This window comes from Trichinella spiralis, assembly GCF_000181795.1.
Source record: "Trichinella spiralis strain ISS 195 chromosome Unknown Scfld2, whole genome shotgun sequence".
NCBI classification, from domain to species: Eukaryota; Metazoa; Nematoda; class Enoplea; order Trichinellida; family Trichinellidae; genus Trichinella; species Trichinella spiralis.
In genome coordinates, this window is record NW_003526941.1 from 893,098 (window position 1) to 915,771 (window position 22,674).

Here is a 22,674-nt window from a genome sequence, read left to right on the forward strand (position 1 = left end):
TTTTTAAAAATATTAGCCCCCGGCGGCTGCCCTCTAGGTTTTGCCCCCCGGGCCAAAATAAAAATTTGCAATATGCCCTTAGGGCTCCCCCCCCAGGCAGTTATTATAGCACATATTTGACCTAAGGGGGGTTTTATGCAAATTTTTAATCGCCTGGGGGTAATATGCAAATTTTTATTGCCCTCAGGCTACGCCCGGGGCTATGCCTCAGGCAATTTTTCGAAATTTTCGAAATTTTTAGAAATTTAGCCCCAGGCGTCGCCTCGGGCTATGCCCCAGGGTAAATAAAAATTTGCATATTCCCGCAGGGTACGCCGGAAGCATTTTATTGCACAATATTTGCCTTCAGGGGGGATATGCAAATTTTCATTTGCTTTTAGGCTATGCCCAGGGCATTCCCTCAGGTATTTTTTCGAAAATTTTCGAATTTTCATAATTCAGCACCACCCTCCTTACTTCTGCAATTTCATACATGTCCCCCCATTGCCTCACTACTTACCTATGCTTTCCCGTACTCCTCTCAGCGTAGAGTTACGCCTCATACTTACCTTTACCTCTACGCTATCACACTTCAATCCACTTAACTGTACGATATTCTTCTTTATATACTTACCTGCAAAACTTACCTTTTACTGCAAAACTCACCTGCACCCTACGTTATCATACTTACCTTCAGTACTTACCTGCACTCCATTTACCTGTACCTTCGAGTACCTGTACCTTTTCATTTTACTCACCTGCACCCTACGTTATCGTACTTACCTTCAGTACTTACCTGCAGTCCATTTACCTGTACCATTTACCGCTTCGACTCTACTTACCTGCATTACTTTATCACTTACCTTGATGCTACGTAGCAGTACTTTACGCTCTCTACTGCTCTTAATGAAGAATTTATAAACATGCCATGATTCTAAAATACATAGTTGAATTTAGTTGTCATATTACTTAATTATTAAAGAAAAAGCCATACGAATAACAGCAGCATAATAAAAACTACGATATTCGATGGAGATCATTCAAGATGCGGCTCTCGTCTTCACAGTTACGCACTAAAACTTTAAATACAATTCTACAAAAAATAATGTACCTTGGGTGACAAGGAAAAACAGAACCGTAGGAAACGCAATTTCTGTGCCATCGGCTGAGACTAAACAAATTTTCTGATGACGTAATCCATTGCTATCAAGAACAAAATGCTGGGATGTACAGCGACCTGTTTTATTTAACATATTCCATTGCTGTTATAATATCAAATTCCTTCTTACTATTTGTGATAAGAAAAGGCACACTGGAACAGCTAGTAAACGATATTGAAACGCCAGGTGAACACCGGTTGGCATCAGTATGGGCTTCATGAGATGACATAATCCACAGCTATTATAAACAAAAACTACTCACTAATTTGTCATATCACATTGGAAACGCACTCACGAAAGCATACGACCATCGGGCACCAGCGCTTCTAGACTGTCTCAACGTAATCTGCTAGAATTACAATCATTTCTTTCTTACTCTTATGATAAGTGAAACCACACTAGTACCAATGATGAACGTCACTTCGTTAACTTCAACTCAGAGTGCCATCAGAAGAAACATCGAATTCGCATGATGTTAATGTAATGCTGTCATGGATGAAATGTGCACGCTTTACGTATCCACCTGCAATCAGGAGCAAGTTAAATACTTACCTATGTTTGTGATGCCACATCTAGAACAAACTGATGTGAACATGACTAAGCACGGTGTCCAGAGCGAAAGGAAGTTGAAAACAGTTCAGCTAATGATGTTATCTGTCATTATAGATGTTATCAAATTCAATCCATGTAACATTCGCATCTTCCAGCTGTGTAATTAATCAAATTCAATACTTACTGATAAACGATACTATTTGTGATAAGCAAAGGCACAATGGGACGGTTAGGAAACGCCTTTTTGTCCATGTGAACAAGGGTTGCCAACGGTACAAGCTTCATGGGATAACGTAATAATCTATAGCTATTATAAACAAAAGCTACTTACTAATTTTTGTCATATCACATTGGAAACGCACTCACGAAAGATCTATACGGGTACCAGCGCTTCTCGACTGTCTCAACGTAATCTGCTAGAATTACAATTATTTATTTCTTTCTTACTCTTATGATAAGTGAAACCACACTAGTACCAATGATGAACGTCACTGCACCAATTTCAACTCAGAGCGCCATCAGAAGAAATATCGTATTCGCTTGACGTCAATGTAATGCTGCCATAGATAAAATGTGTACACTGTATGATGCAAATGCAATCAGAAGCAAATTCAATACTTACGGATGCCACATTTAGAACGAAATGATCTGAACACGACTTATCACGGTGCCCAAAACAAATAAAACTCTATAAAAGCTCAGGTGATGACGTAATCTGTAATTATAGATTTTACCAAATTCTACATATATCTGATCAGTCCATCGTCTTGCTATCTAACTAAACAAAGTCAATACTTACTGTTTTTTGTCATACGTTTTTTGAACGCTATGTCAGCAACTTCAACAACTTTTACCCGTCTTTACTGATAATAGATTGCGTCTGTGCATTTTCAAAATGTAGCAAGGCAAATGTAATTTTCAATTCGTAAAAGAATTGAATCAAGACCACCCAATCTATGATATCATATACATGATAATTTAATATTAATGCTGCAGTTAGAATGAAAGTAATGTGGCGCTATTGGCACTGTAACCTAAAAACTAAATTTAACAGAAAAATTCAAGTGAAAAGCAAGCCACATTTATCATGATGCATAGTTACCATATTCAGTTGGTTTTCAGGTACTGTTTGTTTCACATTCATTGATATGAATATAAAAATGTCAATTCTGAAAGTAAATTATATCACAAAATAAAAAACAAAGAGTTCCTTCTTCTTCAGCATCTGTTGTTCCTGAAAGTTAGCAATAACAACAATAGAAAAGAAACCCGTCAGTTTCCATTCACCATATAAGTAAAGTAACATGCATAGCATGCCACCACCAAAATATCAAATCCAACTTACCAGTTATTCATGGATGGTGTTGAAGAGCGCAATTATAGTTGACCACGTGCTAGATTGATAGCATTGCAGTGAACTGAATAACCTAATAAAATCGATGTGCTTAGTCAATTGTATAATAAGTAAATTATGCAAATGACTATTTACTTTGCTTCAGGAAGAATAACCTAATTTTCCATCACTAATAGCGCAGTAAAATAAACATTATGAGCAACATTATAAAACGAGACGATGAAATTTATTACGTTTTTATTTACACACTTCCTATTACTACGTAATATTGCATTGTTATGCAAATTTTTTCCCTAAAATTACCTAAAACGTAAAGTTATTAACATAAAGCATCGCAAATTACTAAAAATAAACGGAAATGTTATCACTGCGTATTTATGTATGTTGTGGAATTTAGTTGCTTGAAAGTACAAGGTGATTCAATAATTTATATTTTATCAATGCTTTTCTTCTAATCAAAATTATAATTTTAAATAGCTCCCACTGAAAATAGTTGCGAAAATAAAATACTTTTTCAGATTTATGGAAAATTAAACAGTTGTCATGAAATTTTGTAATATGCAGTTTATCTCAGTACAGAAGTTAACAACTGCGCAGCGTAGACATAAAGATGGTAAGCGGCTGCTCCACGGGGTATGCAGCTTGACAGCTCACCTCCACGTTCGTTTGCGCCTTAGGATAATTTATAGCAAGACTGCAAACTTGGTTGAGCACTGCATCAACGCGCCACACAATGTGAGAAAAACCCTAATCGCAGAAATTCAGTAACTGAGCGATTTGCAATGAATTCAAGAAACTTATGCGGGTGACATTTCTGTATTGCTTTTTATGAAAAGAATAAAACAAAAGAATCACGAGTAGCCTGGATTTTGTTATATTGTTAGTCGATAACAATTATGAGAAATTAGATTTATGAGATAAAAACAGCTAAGTGCTGTTCATTCAACTGTAAATAGGGGGTGGGCAGAATTTTCAGTTGAATGTGATCTCTGTTCAGCTTAGTATTATTAAGGGATCAGTAATGGGGATCATTAGAAAGGAAAGGAGGGCGGGACAGCATAGCTGGAAGGAATGGGCAAGAAGTTGAAGGATGGAGGAGGTGGAAGTTGTCATATGCGTTCTTCCACTCAATCATCACGTATAATATTCAGGCGTTGTTTCATTTATCAATACTGACAACATTGATGGGCATTGAGTTATTTTCTCAATGACAGAAATTAGGTGCATCTGTATAAGTCAGTGCTACGGGCCATACAATATCATAATAGAAACTTTAAGGAGTCATTTCAAAAATGAAGGGAACGTTACTGCCATTCTGAAAGTATGAAAGGTGGTAGTATAAAAGTAGGTTCTCTAACTAACAGCAGCTTTCCTATGTCATGCTGAAACAATCTTGTGCACGATTTGAGCAGTGACAAGCATTTAGGGGTGCGATTGTGCGACTGCAGTATCCCGATGACAGACATTTTCTTTAAACAATTGGGCAAATATGTTACCTTAGCAATTAACATTACAGTGGGCAGTAAAGATAATGCGGGAGGGGTTCAACTGCTATGTCAGAGTACTACTTTACAAATGGATTTGTAAGGACGATTGAAAATTATAGCAAAATATACCATTAGTACTATTATATATTGGCTTGGCCGTAATAAAGTGTCGAATGTTAATATAACATCATTACAGAAGAACAACGCGCTAGTTTCCATTCAAAAAGACTAAAATCAAACAACTACAAAAAGCTTAAAAAGCGCGCATGTTTAGTGCAGTGTGCCAAAAGAAAGAATGAAAGCATTGTATGAAAAATAGCAAATATATGAAAATTCATACCTGTCAGCAGACCTGTCAGGGATAGTGTAAAGCAAGCGTAGAGTCATACATTTTGTAACTGATGTTCATGGTTTCTTCATATTTTTAGTCTCGCAATCGCAACGTAATTGTTGCAGTGAAGCATCGAAATGACCAAATAACGCAATGCAGTAAGTAAATAGACCGCCCTTCAGCAGCGAACATTTATACTATAATGGAGTTCCTTCAATAAACAGAAATTTATATAAGGAACATTGCTACCGTATTTGAATAGCACAAAGTGCACGTAGCAGAATGCCAACGGCAGTGTTTACCATCACATTAGCATAAAGTTACTCTTCTGACCTAGAAATGCATGTATGCTTTAAAAACGTATAATAATGTAATGAGCTAACAACAAAGATTATAATAATTGCTGAACAAAAACAGAATCCTGAATACGTTACAGATCAAAGCCACTATCTATCACAAATAATATTATGGCGTAAATTAAAGAAGTATAAAATAGTTTCTTACGTATACGTAAATGGGGCTGCACTGGCACGATAATAATGTCGCAATATTGAGTAAAATTCATTCATTATTTTAAAGGAACTGATTGTTTAGTGAACATTTCAATCAGACTTTGATCAACCACTTTGAAAAGAAAAATGAATGCAAAAAACAGAAGAATGGCAAAAAATAACATTTACTTAAAACGCAAGCATAATGAATTGGTAATTTCATTTAATGCACATGCTGGATTGAAGTACTGAAAACTGTGCATCACGGTTGTCACTTTAGTCAGTGTGGAACCGGCAATATTGTTATCTTATATGCATGGAGGAAATACAGAAGCAAATTATTAAAAATTTATAGATTTTGCACCCTGACACTTCACATCGTGCACTAATGCACATTCATTTACGATGCGATCTAGTGATGCATATCTTTGATTTCTGAAAACATGCAAATTTAGCGTGGTACTCACCATAGTATAATGATTGCAAGTTCTACTTCATTTTCATCTCCCGTGTGTGAAGTATTCAGTTTCATATTATGCTAATTGTGAAGGTGAAAATGGTGAACGGAAAAGTATACTATGCTTCTTTTGTTTGTTTGAAGCTCCTTTAAAAATCAAAAGTAATGTACTACTAATAATATTTGTAAGTGAATAGTGCTAGCATAAACCCATATAAGTTCACATTTATTATGTTTGTCAAGTTATGCGAATAGCATATATCACAAAAGTATCAGCATACATTCTCAAACATCACTTACCTTTTAAAAATACATGACTTTCAAAAGTCGAATTATATTTCTTACATGCCACTCTTTTGTTGCATTTATTTCCAAATCATGACAATCCTGAAAGTGAATAATATTATTGTGGTCATCTCAACATAAAAACAAATATAGGTACACGTTTGGGTAAACCATCTAAAAGGAAATAATAATAATATTAATACAGATGCCGATTAATGTTCTCTCACTATAATTACAAATCAACCAAATAGCATTCATAGAAAAGTAAAGGCAACATAATATCAATCATAATTCAAAGATGGTTATGAAGTGTGGAATTATAGTTGAACACGTGCCTCTAGCTGTCGCACCGCACTAAATAACTGAACATAATAGAAATGCTCTGAAGTGGTGTTTAATAGTAAATAAATTATGCAAATAGAAAAGGACTTTGCCTCTGGTAAGAACAGGCTAATTTTATATTACTTGTAGCGTGGTAGCGTGCATATGGTGAACAATTTAATTAAATGACGAACGTCATTTGCTTTTTATTTAAATACATAATATAACGTAATATTTCTTTACGATGCCAATTTCTTTCACTGAAATATTATGAAAAGCTGAAAGACTAAATATTTCTAACACAATCTGCAAAAACTTCTAAATTAATAGAATTTAGCTAAGTGAAAGTGTATTGTCATGCAGTACATTGTATTGCATGTTTTCCTTACAATCAATATTCAAAGTGTAATGAGCAGTTTTCACCAAAAATCAACTTACAAAATATAATATCAGTTAAATACATGTTCTGAATAAAATTAATAATATATTTTAAGAAAAGTTAGCATAGAAATAATGTTCAGCTTCAATCCATTAGTAGGAGCCACAATTACTAAAAAATACCATAATAATAATTATAATTAGAAGAAGTGACAAATAAACGATTGATACAAACAACACAATTACAAAAACAATTACGATTTTTCAAAATCATCAACAAGAAAGAATACAAGGAAATTTCAAATTCTATACATGCTTGTGATAAAGAAATGCAGAAAGTAAATGAAAGGTGAAATATCCCCTTAAACAAAACGAAATGCGACATACAGAAAAATCGCTAAATCGCTTCACTTTCATGTTCTGATTACAGCATAAATACCATTTGAATATTTCTGAAAACATCAATAGCATTATACATTTGTATTTGAAAAATAATTAATATAGTTGTCAAAGAAGGTAAGCTTTATTACTTCAAATATAATGGATTGAACAATACGAAAAAAATATTGAAACAGGCTAATCACTTATAAAACAAAGTGCAAAATGCTTCATTTATTAAATTTCACGCAAATTGGGTATATATAAACAAAGTTACGGTTGCGTAAATATTCTATCAATCAAGATAAACAAACTGCCAAATTTAAAGCAGTTTATTTCAGAAGTATCGAAATGTGTTCAACCAGACTGTGCAGAACTCTCCAATTTATCGATATGTAACCAAGAAAAGAATTCAAAATTTCGAAAAAATTTTTTTCACGAAAAGGTGAAAACAGCAAAGTCTATAGCTCACAAAATTTCGAAATTTTTGAAAATCCTATTTTTTTCCAAAAATAGTATCAGAATGTAAGAAAAAATTAAAAAACAACATAAAGATTGGTCTCACGTTGGTTGATTGCGTATTTCTTGAGATACTGTAGAAAAATTGAAACAAAAATACAATTTTAATGATGGAGAAAGGAAAAGAAATAAAATAAAAAAGTTGAAAAGATATTAGTAGAAAACTATTTTGTTAAAGTTTATCAAGAAATCCAGAATATTTTGAACAGAAACAGGTTCTTGTTTAAATAACATTTGTTCCTGAATTTTCTTTCCATATTACAGCATACAAAGTTTCAAATTTTTCTTAACGCTATTTCCTTGATTGAATACGCTAAAGAAAGAAGAATTAGTCAAAATAATAATATATAAATGCAATTTTATTTCAACGTGCGGTTGCTTATATTTGTAAATGTCACAATCCCTAACCAACTATTCCAACAAATTTCTGAAAATATCATCGATTACATGTTGATGAAAATTTATATACCCATAGTTTACGTATTATTGTAGTTGGTAATCAATCATGCAATAAATAAATCGTTCGTATTTCGTGGAAACGTGCTTTTAGTGTTTTTGAACTTATAGTTTAATATCTGAGCGGTTTCGAAGCAATTCTGTTCACGGAGATATTGTTTCATCTTCAGTTGTTAGTCTAATTATGATTATTCGATTTCAAACTAATTATTATCAAAGCAAATACTATATGTAAAGCTCATTTTGTTATGTGGAATTCAAGGAGTGCTGAAAATGAGAATAAATCAAAATAGCCGCAGGTTTAATACCAATGACATGCTAATGTAATGATAAGAATCATGAACAGCATTGTAATTCATGAAATGATTAGTTTTCAAACAAAGCAAATATTTGCTAAGCATACGTTAAGACAATATAAATAATAATAATAATAATATATTCGACGTCTAAGAGAAATAACGTTTGAAATTCGTTTCATCTGATGATAATAAACAGATAAATTGGAAAAAAGTTCATATAATATTGAGCGATTAAATCAAATTTCAGCAAATTTTGAAACAACATTTGATAACTTAATCGGATTAGACTGAAAATAACGGAAAATTGGTTTGCTGAAAACTAAAATATATTGCACGAGGATGCATTTTTGGACAGATTATAGCAGTAGAGTGCCAAGAATGGTTCATTAAGTGAATCTCACAAACTGCAGTTCAGTTTAAAGAAAGTTACCGATGGGCAACTTTCCTGTATATTAAAATAGACAAACTGTTAAGTTTGAAATCAATTTATTCCATACGTATGGAATTGTATTCAAACAGAATTTGCAGAACTCCCTGATCTTTCGATATATAAATAACTATATTCATCAAAAGAATTCAAAATTTCGAAAAAATATTTTTCACGAAAAACGCGAAAACAGCAAAGTCTATAGTCCACGAAATTTCGAAATTTTCGAAAATCCTATTTTTCTCAAAAAATAATGTGAGAATGTAGGAAAATATTAGAAAACAACAATGAGCTTGGTACCACGTTGCCTGATTGCGTATTTCTAGAGATATTGTAGAAAAACTGAAACTAAAATACAATTTTAATGATGAAGAAAGGAAAAAAATAAAATAAAAATGTTGAAAAGATATTAGTAGATAACGATTTTATTAAAGTTTATCAAAAAATTCACAATATTTTGAACAAAAACAGGTTCTTGTTAAAATAACATTTGTTCCTGAATTTTGTTTCCATATTACAGCAACCAAAAAGTTTCAATTTTTGTTAACGCTATTTCATTGATTGAATACACTAAAGAAAGAAGAATTAGTGAAAATAATAATATATAAATGCAATTTTATTTCAACGTGCGGTTGCTTATATTTGTAAATGTCACAATCCCTAACCAACTATTCCAACAAATTTCTGAAAATATCATCTATTACATGTTGATGAAAATTTATATACCCATAGTTTACGTATTATTGTAGTTGGTAATCAACTATGCAAGAAACAGATCGTTCGTATTTCGTGGAAACATGCTTTTAGTGTTTTTGAACTTATAAGTTAATATCTGAGCGGTTTCGAAACAATTCTGTACACGGAGATATTGTTTCATCTTCAGTTGTTAGTCTAATTATGATTATTCCATTTCGAACTAATTATTATCAAAACAAATACTATATGTAAGGCTCAGTTTGTTATGTGGAATTCACGGAGTGCTGAAAATGAGAATAAATCAAAATAGCCGCAGGTTTAGTACCAATGACATGCTAATGTAGTGATAAGAATCATGAACAGCATTGTAATTCATGAAATGATTAGTTTTCAAACAAAGCAAATATTTGCTAAGCATACGTTAAGACAATATAAATAATAATAATAATAATAATGTATTCGACGTCTAAGAGAAATAACGTTTGAAATTCGTTTCATCTGATGATAATAAACAGATAAATTAGAAAAAAGTTCATATAATATTGAGCGATTAAATCAAATTTCAGCAAGTTTTGAAACAACATTTGATAACTTAATCGGATTAGGCTGAAAATAACGGAAAATTGGTTTGCTGAAAACTGAAATATATTGTACAAGGATGCATTTTTGGACAAATTATAGCACTAGAATGCCAAGAATGGTTCATTAGCTGAATCTCACAGAGTTCAGTTCAGTTTAAAGAAAGTTACTGATGAGCAACTTTCCTGTGTATTAAAATAGACAAACTGTTAAGTTTAAAATCAATTTATTTCATACGTATGGAATTGTGTTCAAACAGAATTTGCAGAACTCCCTAATCTTTCGATATATAAATAACTATATTCATCAAAAGAATTCAAAATTTCGAAAAAATATTTTTCACGAAAAACGCGAAAACAGCAAAGTCTATAGTCCATGAAATTTCGAAATTTTCGAAAATCCTATTTTTTTCCTAAAATTGTGTCAAAATGTAGGAAAAAATTAAAAAAGAACAATGAGGTTGGTCTCACGTTGGTTGATTGCGTATTTCTTGAGATATTATACAATAAAACGATAAAATACAATTTTAATGATGAAGAAAGGAAAAAAATAAAATAAAAAAGTTGAAAAGATATTAGTAGAAAACGATTTTATTAAAGTTTATCAAAAAATTCACAATATTTTGAACAAAAACAGGTTCTTGTTAAAATAACATTTGTTCCTGAATTTTGTTTCCATATTACAGCATCCAAAAAGTTTCAAATTTTTGTTAACGCTATTTCCATGATTGAATACATTAGAAAAAGAAGAATTTGTCAAAATAATCATATATAAATGCAATTTTAATCCAACCTGCTGTTGCTTATATTTGTAAATGTCACAATCCCTAACAAACTTGTATTTTGATTTAATTTCTATTGTGAATTACTGCTTTAAGGGTGATTTTGATCAGCTGTATTATACCATTGTAAACAGGTGGAAAATTATTTCAAATATCTACATATTTTGTGTGAATAAAGTAGAGAATCACCGATGAAGATGATAAAAAGTATAGCATTCAATGAAATGATTGTTTTCTAACAAGTGTAAGAAATGCAAGGCATATGTTGGTACAATCGGGTATTAACGAATGTTCTGCGGGTATAATGTTTGAAATTCAATTCACGGTTTCACTGGAACACATTAATGAAAATTTAAACCGTACAACGTTTCGTTTGCACCACAGCGTTCTTTGAAACAACTTTCAACATACTAATGCTGTTGTACAAATATAGCGAGCAATTTCAATAAACGATGACTGTTATTACGGCTTTGTTTACATTTCATTATATGCAAAGTTTTATTGGTATATAAATGTTTCGCTGAAATTACACTAAAATCTATTCTTTTGACGTTACGAAAACAACACGAACATTTCAATTTCATTAAATCCTTCTATTTCATACATAAAAGTTTGAAGTTTATTAATAGCATAAACTGACGAAAACATAAAAATGTGCTTGATGAAACAAAATCAAATAGGCATTTTTCATTCTTAATTTAACGCTAATTAAATCAATAACTGAAAAAACGGCATTAAATTTCATGAAATGATTGCCATGAACTGTGGATTCTACAGTAATAAACACAAAGAAATGCAGGAAATAATAAGTAACATTCAAATTTTCATTTATGTTCTACTTTTGAAAATGCCTAATAATTTCAAATCGGAGAACTCAGAGGCTTCGTCAGCAGTGTCTTTCAAAATGTTTTTACTGTGATTAAAGAAATATTCAGAAATGAAAAAATACCTTTGAGTATATCGCCAAAACTGCATTGTCCTTCCTACTTTTACTTTATAGGTTTCGTCCTTAAGTCCTTACTTTCCATTTATTAAAATTATGAATATGTTTCACGTATTTCTGAAACGTATCGAATGTTAATTCTAGCTGAATATTTGTCGTGTCGTTGGTTTGTTAAACGTTATTATAGATGAAAGAAGTTTTATTTTCAATTCACAAAAGTCACAATTAACCGCTAACAGAAATGGCAAAACTGGTCATCTTCAATGTAATATATTAAAAATAAAATAAAGAAATAACTGGCAACAAATATAAATATAATTCATACTTGAAAACAGACGCCGTTAGTGATGGAGTGTGGCGGAGATGAGGAGCAAAATTTTCCAATTTCTGTTTAATGCCAGTGACCGCATTTTCTGTCTAGTACGAATATGGTATTCGTTACAGTGAAGCTGCAAAATGTGCAAATTACGCGACGCAGTCATTGAAGCGTTCTTCATTAGCGAATACTTGTACATAAACTGCATGTCGACAATAAAGAGCGTTTTATATGTAAGAAACCGCCTGCGGATTTGAATGGCTCAACGTGCTTTCAGCTGAATGCCATCGGCATAGTTCACCATCAAATTATCATAAAGTTGCTTTGCTGACCTGTAAACACGGATGTTTGTCTAGCGTAAAGTAAGGCAATGAGCTCTCGTGGCGCTTCAATGTGCGCTATTATTATTTAGTTGGATTATGATTTTGCGGCACAAGAAACGTTGAACAGTATGAGTAGTAGTTGTTCAGAAGTGAACAGCAGCTCAAAGCACTGATTTTCCATCATAAGCGGCATGCTTCACTGCTTATAATACAAACGAAGTGTGTACTTGTATAGTCGAATTATGATGAATAAGTTGCAGCATTCGTTCTATTGAATGCTACAACTATTCGATTTTATTGCAGAAACGATAACAAATGAAGAAAATTACACTAAAATACTGAATTTGCTGTCTACTTATGATAATATACATGACAATGAGAAATTTTGAAACAAAGATTTGAAATTTCGTGAAAAAAGATAAATTTCAATAATAGTTCATTTTCTAATTAGAAGTGTACAGTAGTGTGAAGCAAACTTATCATTACGTACTGCATTGCTTAAAATTGGCTTCTGAAATTAAAAAATTTCCAAATACTTCGAAACATCAAAAAATATGCCACTACATGGGCAACGTTATGCTAATTTCAGTAATTAAGTATTGAAAAAGTATTTTTCAAGCGAAGCACATCTGCATAACAGACGATCGGTTAGCGTAATTGCACCTAGTCTGAGTGAGCAATAAAAAATATGAAAAATTATATATTTTTATGAATATTTAGCTCCAAAAAACGCATAACTGAAAAAAATCAATCACCTTTATTTGCTTTAGATTCACTCGCTTTCGCATTCAAGGTATCAATTGTCTTCTTGAAGTCAAGCTTTATTAATTCACGAATTTCATCCAATGTACCGGATTTTAACCAACCATCTGTGGGATGAGATTCTGTTTGATTTTCGCTAAGACGATTCGAAAGTAATTCTTCCACTGCAGGCAAATGTATATCACACATCTGATACCACATTGACCGAAGTGGGGGCAAACAACCTTCCGTGTATTCAAATGTTGGTTCCTAAACATCAACAGCGTTCACTTATGTCAACATTCAATAAATAAATACATATATATATATATATATATATATAAATGCAATACATTTTACATATAAAACTTGTTTTTTTATTTGTTTCAATGTTTAATATGAATTTTAAAAAGCAAAATGCTTTGTTACGCTATTTATGCACTTATTTTTACAGAAAAATTACAATAAATATTACCGTAGTTAACAGTTTATCCCACTCTTTTGACGATCTTGTTGCAATAGATGATACTTTAATTTGCCACTTGATAAACGCCTCAGACAAAACTGATTCACCACCTGGAACCAATAAAATCCACAATAATAAAATTAATAAAAAGCAAAAAGCAGATAAAGATGGAAAAAGAGAAACCAAATCGAAAAAATGGAAAATGCATAGTTTGAAATTTCCACGAGTTGGTATCTTCGCGAGGATCGTACTTATATCTGCACCAATTTCTACCCCACGGACCGCTAATAATGTGAAATGCAAATTTTGGCAGCAAACGTCTACAACTGTTCAAATTAAAATATACAAAATGGAAATAAATAAAGTAATAAATACTTCACGTCACGTTCATCCAATTTCAGCTTGACAATCAATGAATACTTTAGCCACATGGGACGCTCGCTGAAAGCCTATTGGAAAAATTATTTAAATTAACACCATGTATAAAGAGAAAAATTAAAAGTAAAACATTTCTATCGTACCTTTTCAAGAGCTTCGTGAACAGCAGGATCGAAAGTGTTTTCATTCACCCGCTTCATGGCCAGTGGTGACGGTTCGGCAGGAAATTCATCCGTGGCTACTGCCATGCGAGTATGAGTTTTCCTGTTTTTTCGAGCGGCTGAATGTTGAAATAGGAACATTTCAAATTTCTTACGCCATAACAAATTATACACAAATAGCAACAGAACATATAACACGAGCTTATCAGAATTGCAGCCTTGCATTAGTAATATGTGTTGTCAAAATTACTAATGATGATCATGTCTGAACAAATCAGCAGCACGTCACAAATTTTCATCATTTTAACTTCAAAAATGATTTTCAACTTATCCAAGTGAACTTGCGCACACACTGGATGTACCGTAAAAATCATTATAAAATTGAAACAATAATAAAGTAGACAATTTTTCACTCTGACGAAAAAACAATTTCAATTTAAATGAACTTACAGTCACCAATTCTCACACTTTCTGCCGTTCTTCCTGGAGTCTCTAGATCATAATTTGCCACTTCACGTGACAGAATCGATTCTGATGAGGTGCAAAGTCGAGTAAAAGAAAATGGAATCAAAAATAATTCTTGGTCAGGTATAGGTGGTATGAACCATCTCTCCGCCTGTTCTTTCGTAGATGGTACAAGAGCCGAATAAATTTCTGAATACTGACCATCTTCATTCTTTCTCATCGGCAAATATTGAAAATCAAACAAGCTTGAACTGAAGTCATGAATGCTTGACAAAGTACCAACAACGTCAAGTTGGACGGAATTAGTTGTCTGCTTAGACGACGACGGACCTGCTTGGATCAAGCGTCGGGCACGGATAATCAAAAATGCACCTTCCCGGCGCTTGCTTAAAACGGGACGCGAAAACAGATTCGATTTTCGGTGAAAGTTCAATTCAAGCGACCTAGTATTATGCTAAAACACGTGCGCAAACGGACGTCACTCGTCACTTGAAGTAACGAAAAAGCAAAAAAGCACTCCGTGATTACCTTTTCAATCTCTTTCATACCACCCAGGCTCTCCAATGCTTTATCAACATTTTTCACAATTCCTGGATAACATATGGCCATGAATTCTTCGCAAGAATTGTTCTCGGACAACATCGCATTCTCAAAAAACACCTAATATTATTAGAACAACTTGGCTCTGTTCCAACACAAACTTCAAACAAATTTTAACATAATCCAAGCTCCATATTTATATAGTTGAAAAATACTAGCAATTCATATTCTGTGAATCGATAAAAACATTGAAAATCATCAACAAATGCACATTTCCAAATGTCATTTACTTCGCCGAGCTACAGTATTATAAAAAAAATCAAGTCCAATTTCATTAATAAATATAGCGTTTGCCCCAAACGACAGATGGACTTCAATTTGAACAGCAGTAGACAACTGCTTCTGGATTTGTGTTGAATAAATTGTGAACAGGCCTACTAATTACAAACAGCACAATTGAACCACAGTGCAGGCGCAAAATGTCAGTTAAACAAATCGACATGAAAATTTGTTTTCAATTTTGAAAATAAAAATTTCATAACATAAAAAACAGCATGAAATGTTTTTCATCTCTGCTTAGAATCCAAAATGATCGTCACAGGACCATCATTTTCAATTGACAGCTGCATGTGAGCACCAAATTTTCCATCTTAAATGATAATCACATCACACACGATCAGTATAAATGAGGATAAATCAGCATCATCAATTACAAGTCACAGCTCACAAACTTTTCACTAGATCTTCTTTATAATTTATCCACAAAAGTCGAATAAAATTATGAAGCTTCTGAAGGATTCACAGAAAGATAAAAATCCAATTTGTTTCTTTTGAATTGCAATGCATTCAAAGTAAACTAAAACCAAGTACTGCCGAGCTTGGACAATATTCAGAAAAGCAAACTCGCAAAGCTCACCTGACTTACGTAAAGAATTTCCAACTGCAAATCGTTGAGCATCTCCTGGGAAGATGCGTAAATTCAACAATTTTCGAACTCTTAGAAGAGATGACTTTGAATGGGGAATCAGAAATCAGAATTGCACAAGCAGAATGTGCATTAGAACCGTGAATTCTCTGAGCGATTAACCTTTGACTAATCGCAAAAAGTCCATATGCATAGCAGTGTATCTTGTTTTTAACTAAAGCGTTGCACAAATGATTATTTTAATCTCACACATTTAATTGAAATTTTTCGTCTTCAAAAATGACTCTCCTTTTAAGAAACCTGTGCTACCTAAGCGTTGACATCAACCAAGTTCATATGTAACGTCTACATGTATGAATTTCATCATGCCTGGAAAGCAAACGTGCACGTACTCGTAAATCAGCAGTTTTATTATAACTGGACAGCGTTCACATTTTTCATTTGTTAATACTTTTTCTGCTGTTATCATATTTGTCATCCATTACATGCAAATCTACCCGTGTTTGTGGTGAAAACATTTTCAACAAATGTGAAAACGAATTCAGCCAATTTTAAATTTAAAATATCATTCATAATCAAACAATGCAATTGGCAGAAAACTTCCAAGAAAAATCTGCACTAAATGCATTAAAATTTTGAAAAGAAAACAATCACTTTCAGTAGCTTGAAATTACCCAAAAAAAAGGTCAGATAGGAGAAAACATGTCAGTTACTAATTTCCGGTAATACCTGAAAACCAGCTTAGATAAGAAAATGTTAATGATACTGTAAAAAGAGCACAATGCAATAATCGATATCAAAATAACGTTAGTAAAAATGTTGTCAACCTCCATCTCATCATCAAGTGGACTACGTTCACCTTTCAACAGCCAAACAGAATACATCACTATGATGAACATCGATATCAGTATTAAAATTTGCAAAACGAGAAATGGCAGAAGCAAAACAGCTATCCGTCGTCGGAGTCCGACGAAAAGCATCAACGTGCAAGCTAGCAAGAATGTTTCAAACAAAAAGCCAACTGCAAGCCACATTGGCGTGATGCCACCATGAAGATAACCAGAAAGTAGAGAAATTGAACCAAAAAAAAATTCTATTACTTTCCACGCTCCAATCAACATAACGCCCTCTCTTAACGGGCACATTCGACAGCAGCATCTATCCTTTGAATCCATGCCTGCGTTCCTTGCACCAAATCGTGTTCTCCAGGACATTGTTGAAACTAATTTTCAATACAGTATTTTTTGGTTCGACTGCTCTCGATAGCAACGTTACTAATGTAAATGTAACCGAATTAAATTAACATTTAAACAACAGTTAAAATTCAGTAAACACAACCAACCTACCAAAAGGTATCACTATGTCCCAATTTCATATCAACTACTAGCTCACATCGGCAACATTCACGAACAGTACCGTAAAAAATTATTTTCAGGTACAAAGTTTTTCAAAGTGCAAGCCAACAGCAAAACGGAATTTTTTTAAAGTATTGAATAAAACTATTGTAAAGTATTGCGATTGTAAAAATGGAATTTTTTAAATAAAACAATTCTGAAGCACATACAGTTTGTCGTGAAACTATTTTCAGAAACTTAAAATCAAATCCAACCTATAGAACAATTGAAGTGATTATATGTAAATTGAAATATGCAAAAAAACAATGATTTATTTTGATTTGAATAATAAACATGGATTAAATGTAATAAACCAAAACAAAGTGGTATAGTTTGAATAAATTTTCAATGACAAACTTTACAGTTTTGCTGCACTGATACCCGAATGGAAATGCAATCAGACAAATGGAAAGAAGGAAAGTGGCTGACATTCTTTACAGTTTTTCATTTGACATGAAAGCCAAAGCTGATTAAGAGCTTCATGATGGAAACAAAATATGACACTGGGTACAGTGGTTATATTAAGAAAATAAACGAGAGCTGCCAACGCTGTTTCTTTTAAAACTTAAATCAACATGACATCACTTTTAATAACAGACTAATTTTGCAATATATATGTATATATGATATTTTAGAGCGTAAATAAATGTTTTAACAAAATGATTTACTTTGGAAAAATATGAATACATGCATCATTGTTAATATTATATTTTGCATTCAGCTGAAAAGTTTGGCATTCATCAGACAGCTTAGCTTACCAGTTATGAATAAGATGCACAGAAAATGATCCGAGAATGGGTTATAAGTTTCAAAGTTGAAAAGCAAAGTAATATTTCGCAGAATCAACATCCAGTTTTAGATTCTTCTAGTTTCTGTATTTTTTCACTTGCCTGGAAATGAAAATAGTACAGAAGAACTTAAGTGAGAAAAAGAGGAAGAGAGAAGAATCGTTTGTAGAATAAACCTTTTTTCAGCTTTTGTCTTGAATTGTATTTGCTGTGTTCAAAAACTGGAAAATAAAACTAAAGTGCTCTGTGCTCAGCCTGATTTCTGTGCAAAAGACTGGTCGTCGAATGGTATTTTCACACTGTCATTCCATCGCATGAACAGTTATTGCATTATTCAACATCTGCCTATGGTGAATTTTATGTAAAACTTGTCCAATACTACTTTTATGCTTGAAGAATATATGCTTGGTTAAGGAAATGAAAAAGACAAAATCACCCATCAACATCTCAAAGCTGCATCACTTGTTTCACTTTTGAAAGGTAAAAAAATATTTCTAGTAAAATATTACTTTTATTTCACTTTTATTCTTTTCCTTTTGTTGATTAAAACGTTGAAATGAAATTTATTTTCTCAAAGATACAACTGGGCTCAAATTTTCCATAGCTACAACATTATCGTATCGTTTGAAATTTGCATATTTCAAACGTAGACAATCAGATTAACAATCTCATAAAAATAAATAAATGAATAAAATTCATATTTCTGTTTACTGAAATCTAATTAAAAAATAAAATAAGCATGCTATAAACCGTTCACAAAGATGATAAAATCAACATCTTACTTATCGCTTATTTATTGCATTCAAATGTAGCACTAGCACTTGAATGTTAAAATGACATACTAAAAATTAATGTAATGTAATGTAATGTATTGTATTGTATAAATTGAAGTTTGAAAACATTTCATCAGTTTTGTTCAAGGCAATGTAACGCTTGTTTGCAAAATTAATAACTGTTGTTAACTTGCTCAACAGAATGAACTGTATGTATTTCAATCTGTATTACAAAGGACCGTTTTCCAAAAATACAAGTTTTTACCAACTGAAAATTGAAACAGCACAATAAATGAAAGCATTTATTCATAAGTGCATTGTCAAGCGTGTGTATCCACTGAAATAACATGATAATAGTTTCATGCTTTTTTGTTAATTTGATGTCACATGACTAGAAAATGTTGCACTGAAGCAATCTTAATTATCAGCTTAAAGCATTGTTGAAAACAACAGCTATTTATCATTTAAATCAACTACAATAATCAGTTCAGTAAAAATCAACCAACATTAAACTTCTACCGTATACGAAATTGTCATTTTTTTCATTTTTGATACAGTTGTTATCAGTGCCAACAAGAGAAAAATTAATTTGCATTATAAAACTGCATAATTCTACTGATGCTCTACTAGTGCAATCTAGCAGATAACATAATTTATAATTTGAAGAGAGTTTACAGTAACAGTAAACTGTACAGAGTTTGAAATAAATCATACTCTACTGACCGTTACTGTAGCACGTAAGCACGGGTTTTTACAACAGTGATAAATTTCAAAAATCAAAAACAGTCATAAAATACAGCACTTGAACATTTGAAAGCAACTATTGTAATGCATAGATTACAACAGTATCGACAAAAATGGTTCCAGTTTCAACGAATACAAAATTTCTTGTCTGTTTAAAATTTTCAAATAAATTTTACTACAGAAAATCTTAAAATTATAAATTTCAAATAAAATCCACAGGATTTTAAACCCAAGCAATCGACTGTTCAAGAATAAGTAAGAATTTGGAATTTGAAATTTTAATTTGACAAATTCATTTCAATTGTTCTTATCAAATAATGAATAGAAGAGGAATTTTTCCAATTTTGTAAACAAACATTTTCATTTTCAAAAATGTAAACAGCGAAAATTTTATTTGCTATTTATTCAGCAACGTTGTTTATTATCATATTGCTGTACATGAATAATACACACATCTGTCCAACATTGACCGCCCGTACGACAGTTTACAGTGCAAATTAAGCTGAACAATATTCATTGCAATGTTCGAAACGAACTAAACACAGAATACAGCAACAATACTTACTAGTAGCATTAGTTTGCCGTATAAACGAACAACTGAGATGCTAATTTACCTCGTAAAAAAGAAGCCTGCTTCTCAAAAGCAGTCTTCTTCAAAACGGCTTAAAAAATTTAGCACTTTTCAAAATTCGTCGTCAGAAATTTTTTGCTTACCAAAGTGGAATTTGAAAATTTACAAACTATATTCACTAGCTGCGGCTGCGATGAGCAACAATCACTAATGCGCTGAACAAAATATTTTCAAAGAATATCATTCGTATCAATTCATTTAAATGTCAGTAAAGTCGATAGAAAAACAGCATTTTTTACATCTGATTGTCAATAAAATCAATTTAATACTTGATTAATTTTATACTACTTGAAGAAGTTTTCAAAAGTGAACGTCAAAGTTAAAAACATGTCACGCATGTGTTCTGGCTATTTTCTGTGTCTGTTCTATAAAAGCAACAAGTATAAAAAGCATCAATCAGTAAAATTGAGTACAAAAGCCGTAAGACATGTTTTTCTACTTTTTTAACCTCTCCCTTTAATACAGCACTATATTTCACTCTGTTTGCTGTTGCTGTGAATGTAGTGATTTCTGAAAATACTACTACTACTAATACTACTGCTGCTGCTGCTGCTACTACTATTACTACACTATACTGCTCAAGTGAATTGTAAAGTTTATAGGAAAATAAAAAATTCATATGGCACCTTCGAAAAGCGGCATGAAGACCATCAAATGGCTAATATCAGAGGTGACGGTGGAACCGATTACATTTTTAAATTTTTTGGCCCTAGCCTATTATTCTGTACCAATGCAAGTGGGAATTTACAGAGTAATATGCGAAGAAATATTGCCCGGTGTAGATTGTAATCGTCTGAGCAGCAGTCCAGAGTATGAAGATAAAGTACAGCGAGCAACCAGCATCTGGTCTCAAGTTCTGATTGCTTCTTATCTACTGCCGGCTCTGTTTTCCGACACCATCATGGGAGCTGTAGGCGATATGTACGGTCGTCAAATTAACATACTCATCGGAATTGCAGGAATGATGCTATCTTGGTATTCCACGGCAGTTGTTCTCAGCTATCCTGGTGCGTCGTTGATCATTATACTAGCATTCAACTTCGTAGCCGGTGCTACGGGATTTTTGACCATCGTTTCTATTTCCGCTTTCGCTTATCTGTCGGATGTGGAACCAGATCATGAAAATTTGACCGTTCGCATGGTCATACTGTCAATGATAAACGCCGTGGCGTCTGTGATCGGTTCGTTGACGGCTGCCGCTGCCATTCACAGTCTCAGTGAAGCAGGTGTCATTTTGATCAGCTTGATCTTGCTTGCTTTTGCCTTTTTCTACACTCTGCTACGGATCAAACAAATACCGCCAACTCAGATGCGACGTCTGGTCGAACAACGAAATCGCAAATTGCAAAATGTAGAACCGCCTGGTCAACGAATGGAAATGGAAATGAAAAAACGACAAGACGGGCCAACAGAGGCTACTGTCCATGGTGAGCAGAACGTGTCTGGTGAAAAAACTACATGCCTGAAACAAGCTCACCTGGTAATGACCACTGTAAAGAAGCTCCTCCTCGACGTCTACAGAACGTACACCAAACCCAGACCTGGACATAGGCGAATGTACGTCTGGATTGCATCGCTGGTATATTTTTTGCAAGTTATTGTCGATATGGGCTTGCAGCAAAGTGTGCTCAGCTTGTATTTGCTTCGTCGACCGTTCAGCTGGACACCTGAAGAAATATCAGTTTTTCGAGGAATCAGTGCAGCTATTAATGCTTTTGGCAGTGTTGTTGGCATTGTTGTTTTGAAAAAGTTGTTAAAATGTGGAGATGTGACCATTTTGATCATTGCACTGACCTCTTGCATTGTTGACCGCATTTTCACCGGCTTCAGCACACAGAATTGGATGATTTACACCTCTGTGACGTGCGGGTGCCTTTCCACGCTGCTTGTACCGACGATGAAATCATTCACGGCCAAACTGGTCGGACATGACGAAGTTGGAAAAATATTCACCGCTTTTGGCCTAGGCTCAGACCTGGCTTATCTACTCAGCGCGGTTCTTTTGAACAGCATCTACACGGCTACTGTCAGTTTCTTCCCCGGATCGGTGTTTCTTTTTGGTGCCAGCTTGTCATTTATTGGGCTCGTTTTGTTCTGCTTTGTTTGGTTTGAAGTGAAACGAGATTCATCCTTAGCAGCCTCTGATTGATGTCAGA

The 22,674-nt window shown here is 33.1% G+C and overlaps 4 protein-coding genes across 4 annotated transcripts; 1 reads left to right on the forward strand and 3 right to left on the reverse strand.

The window, feature by feature from the left end:
• Positions 1–381: 381 nt before the first annotated feature.
• Positions 382–1,734, reverse strand: Tsp_02680 (hypothetical protein). Its single transcript, XM_003378960.1, has 9 exons — positions 1,692–1,734; positions 1,598–1,662; positions 1,418–1,488; positions 1,269–1,377; positions 1,091–1,241; positions 843–913; positions 776–821; positions 500–613; positions 382–458 (listed from the first exon to the last, which is right to left on the reverse strand). Exons 1-9 carry the CDS (start codon positions 1,732–1,734, stop codon positions 382–384), a joined length of 747 nt encoding a protein of 248 aa, XP_003379008.1.
• Positions 1,735–12,994: 11,260 nt separating this feature from the next.
• On the reverse strand, positions 12,995–14,399 carry Tsp_02681 (putative general transcription factor 3C polypeptide 5). Its single transcript, XM_003378961.1, has 6 exons — positions 14,241–14,399; positions 14,095–14,168; positions 13,903–14,039; positions 13,729–13,829; positions 13,268–13,523; positions 12,995–13,023 (listed from the first exon to the last, which is right to left on the reverse strand). The coding sequence occupies exons 1-6, from the start codon at positions 14,397–14,399 to the stop codon at positions 12,995–12,997; spliced, it is 756 nt and encodes a 251-aa protein (XP_003379009.1).
• Positions 14,400–14,694: 295 nt separating this feature from the next.
• On the reverse strand, positions 14,695–17,402 carry Tsp_02682 (conserved hypothetical protein). The gene is made up of 6 exons (XM_003378962.1): positions 16,995–17,402; positions 16,127–16,273; positions 15,479–15,562; positions 15,403–15,423; positions 15,187–15,371; positions 14,695–15,109 (listed from the first exon to the last, which is right to left on the reverse strand). The coding sequence occupies exons 1-6, from the start codon at positions 17,400–17,402 to the stop codon at positions 14,695–14,697; spliced, it is 1,260 nt and encodes a 419-aa protein (XP_003379010.1).
• Positions 17,403–21,137: 3,735 nt separating this feature from the next.
• Positions 21,138–22,667, forward strand: Tsp_02683 (putative proton-coupled folate transporter). Its single transcript, XM_003378963.1, has one exon. The coding sequence runs from the start codon at positions 21,138–21,140 to the stop codon at positions 22,665–22,667; it is 1,530 nt and encodes a 509-aa protein (XP_003379011.1).
• The last annotated feature ends 7 nt before the right edge of the window (positions 22,668–22,674 follow it).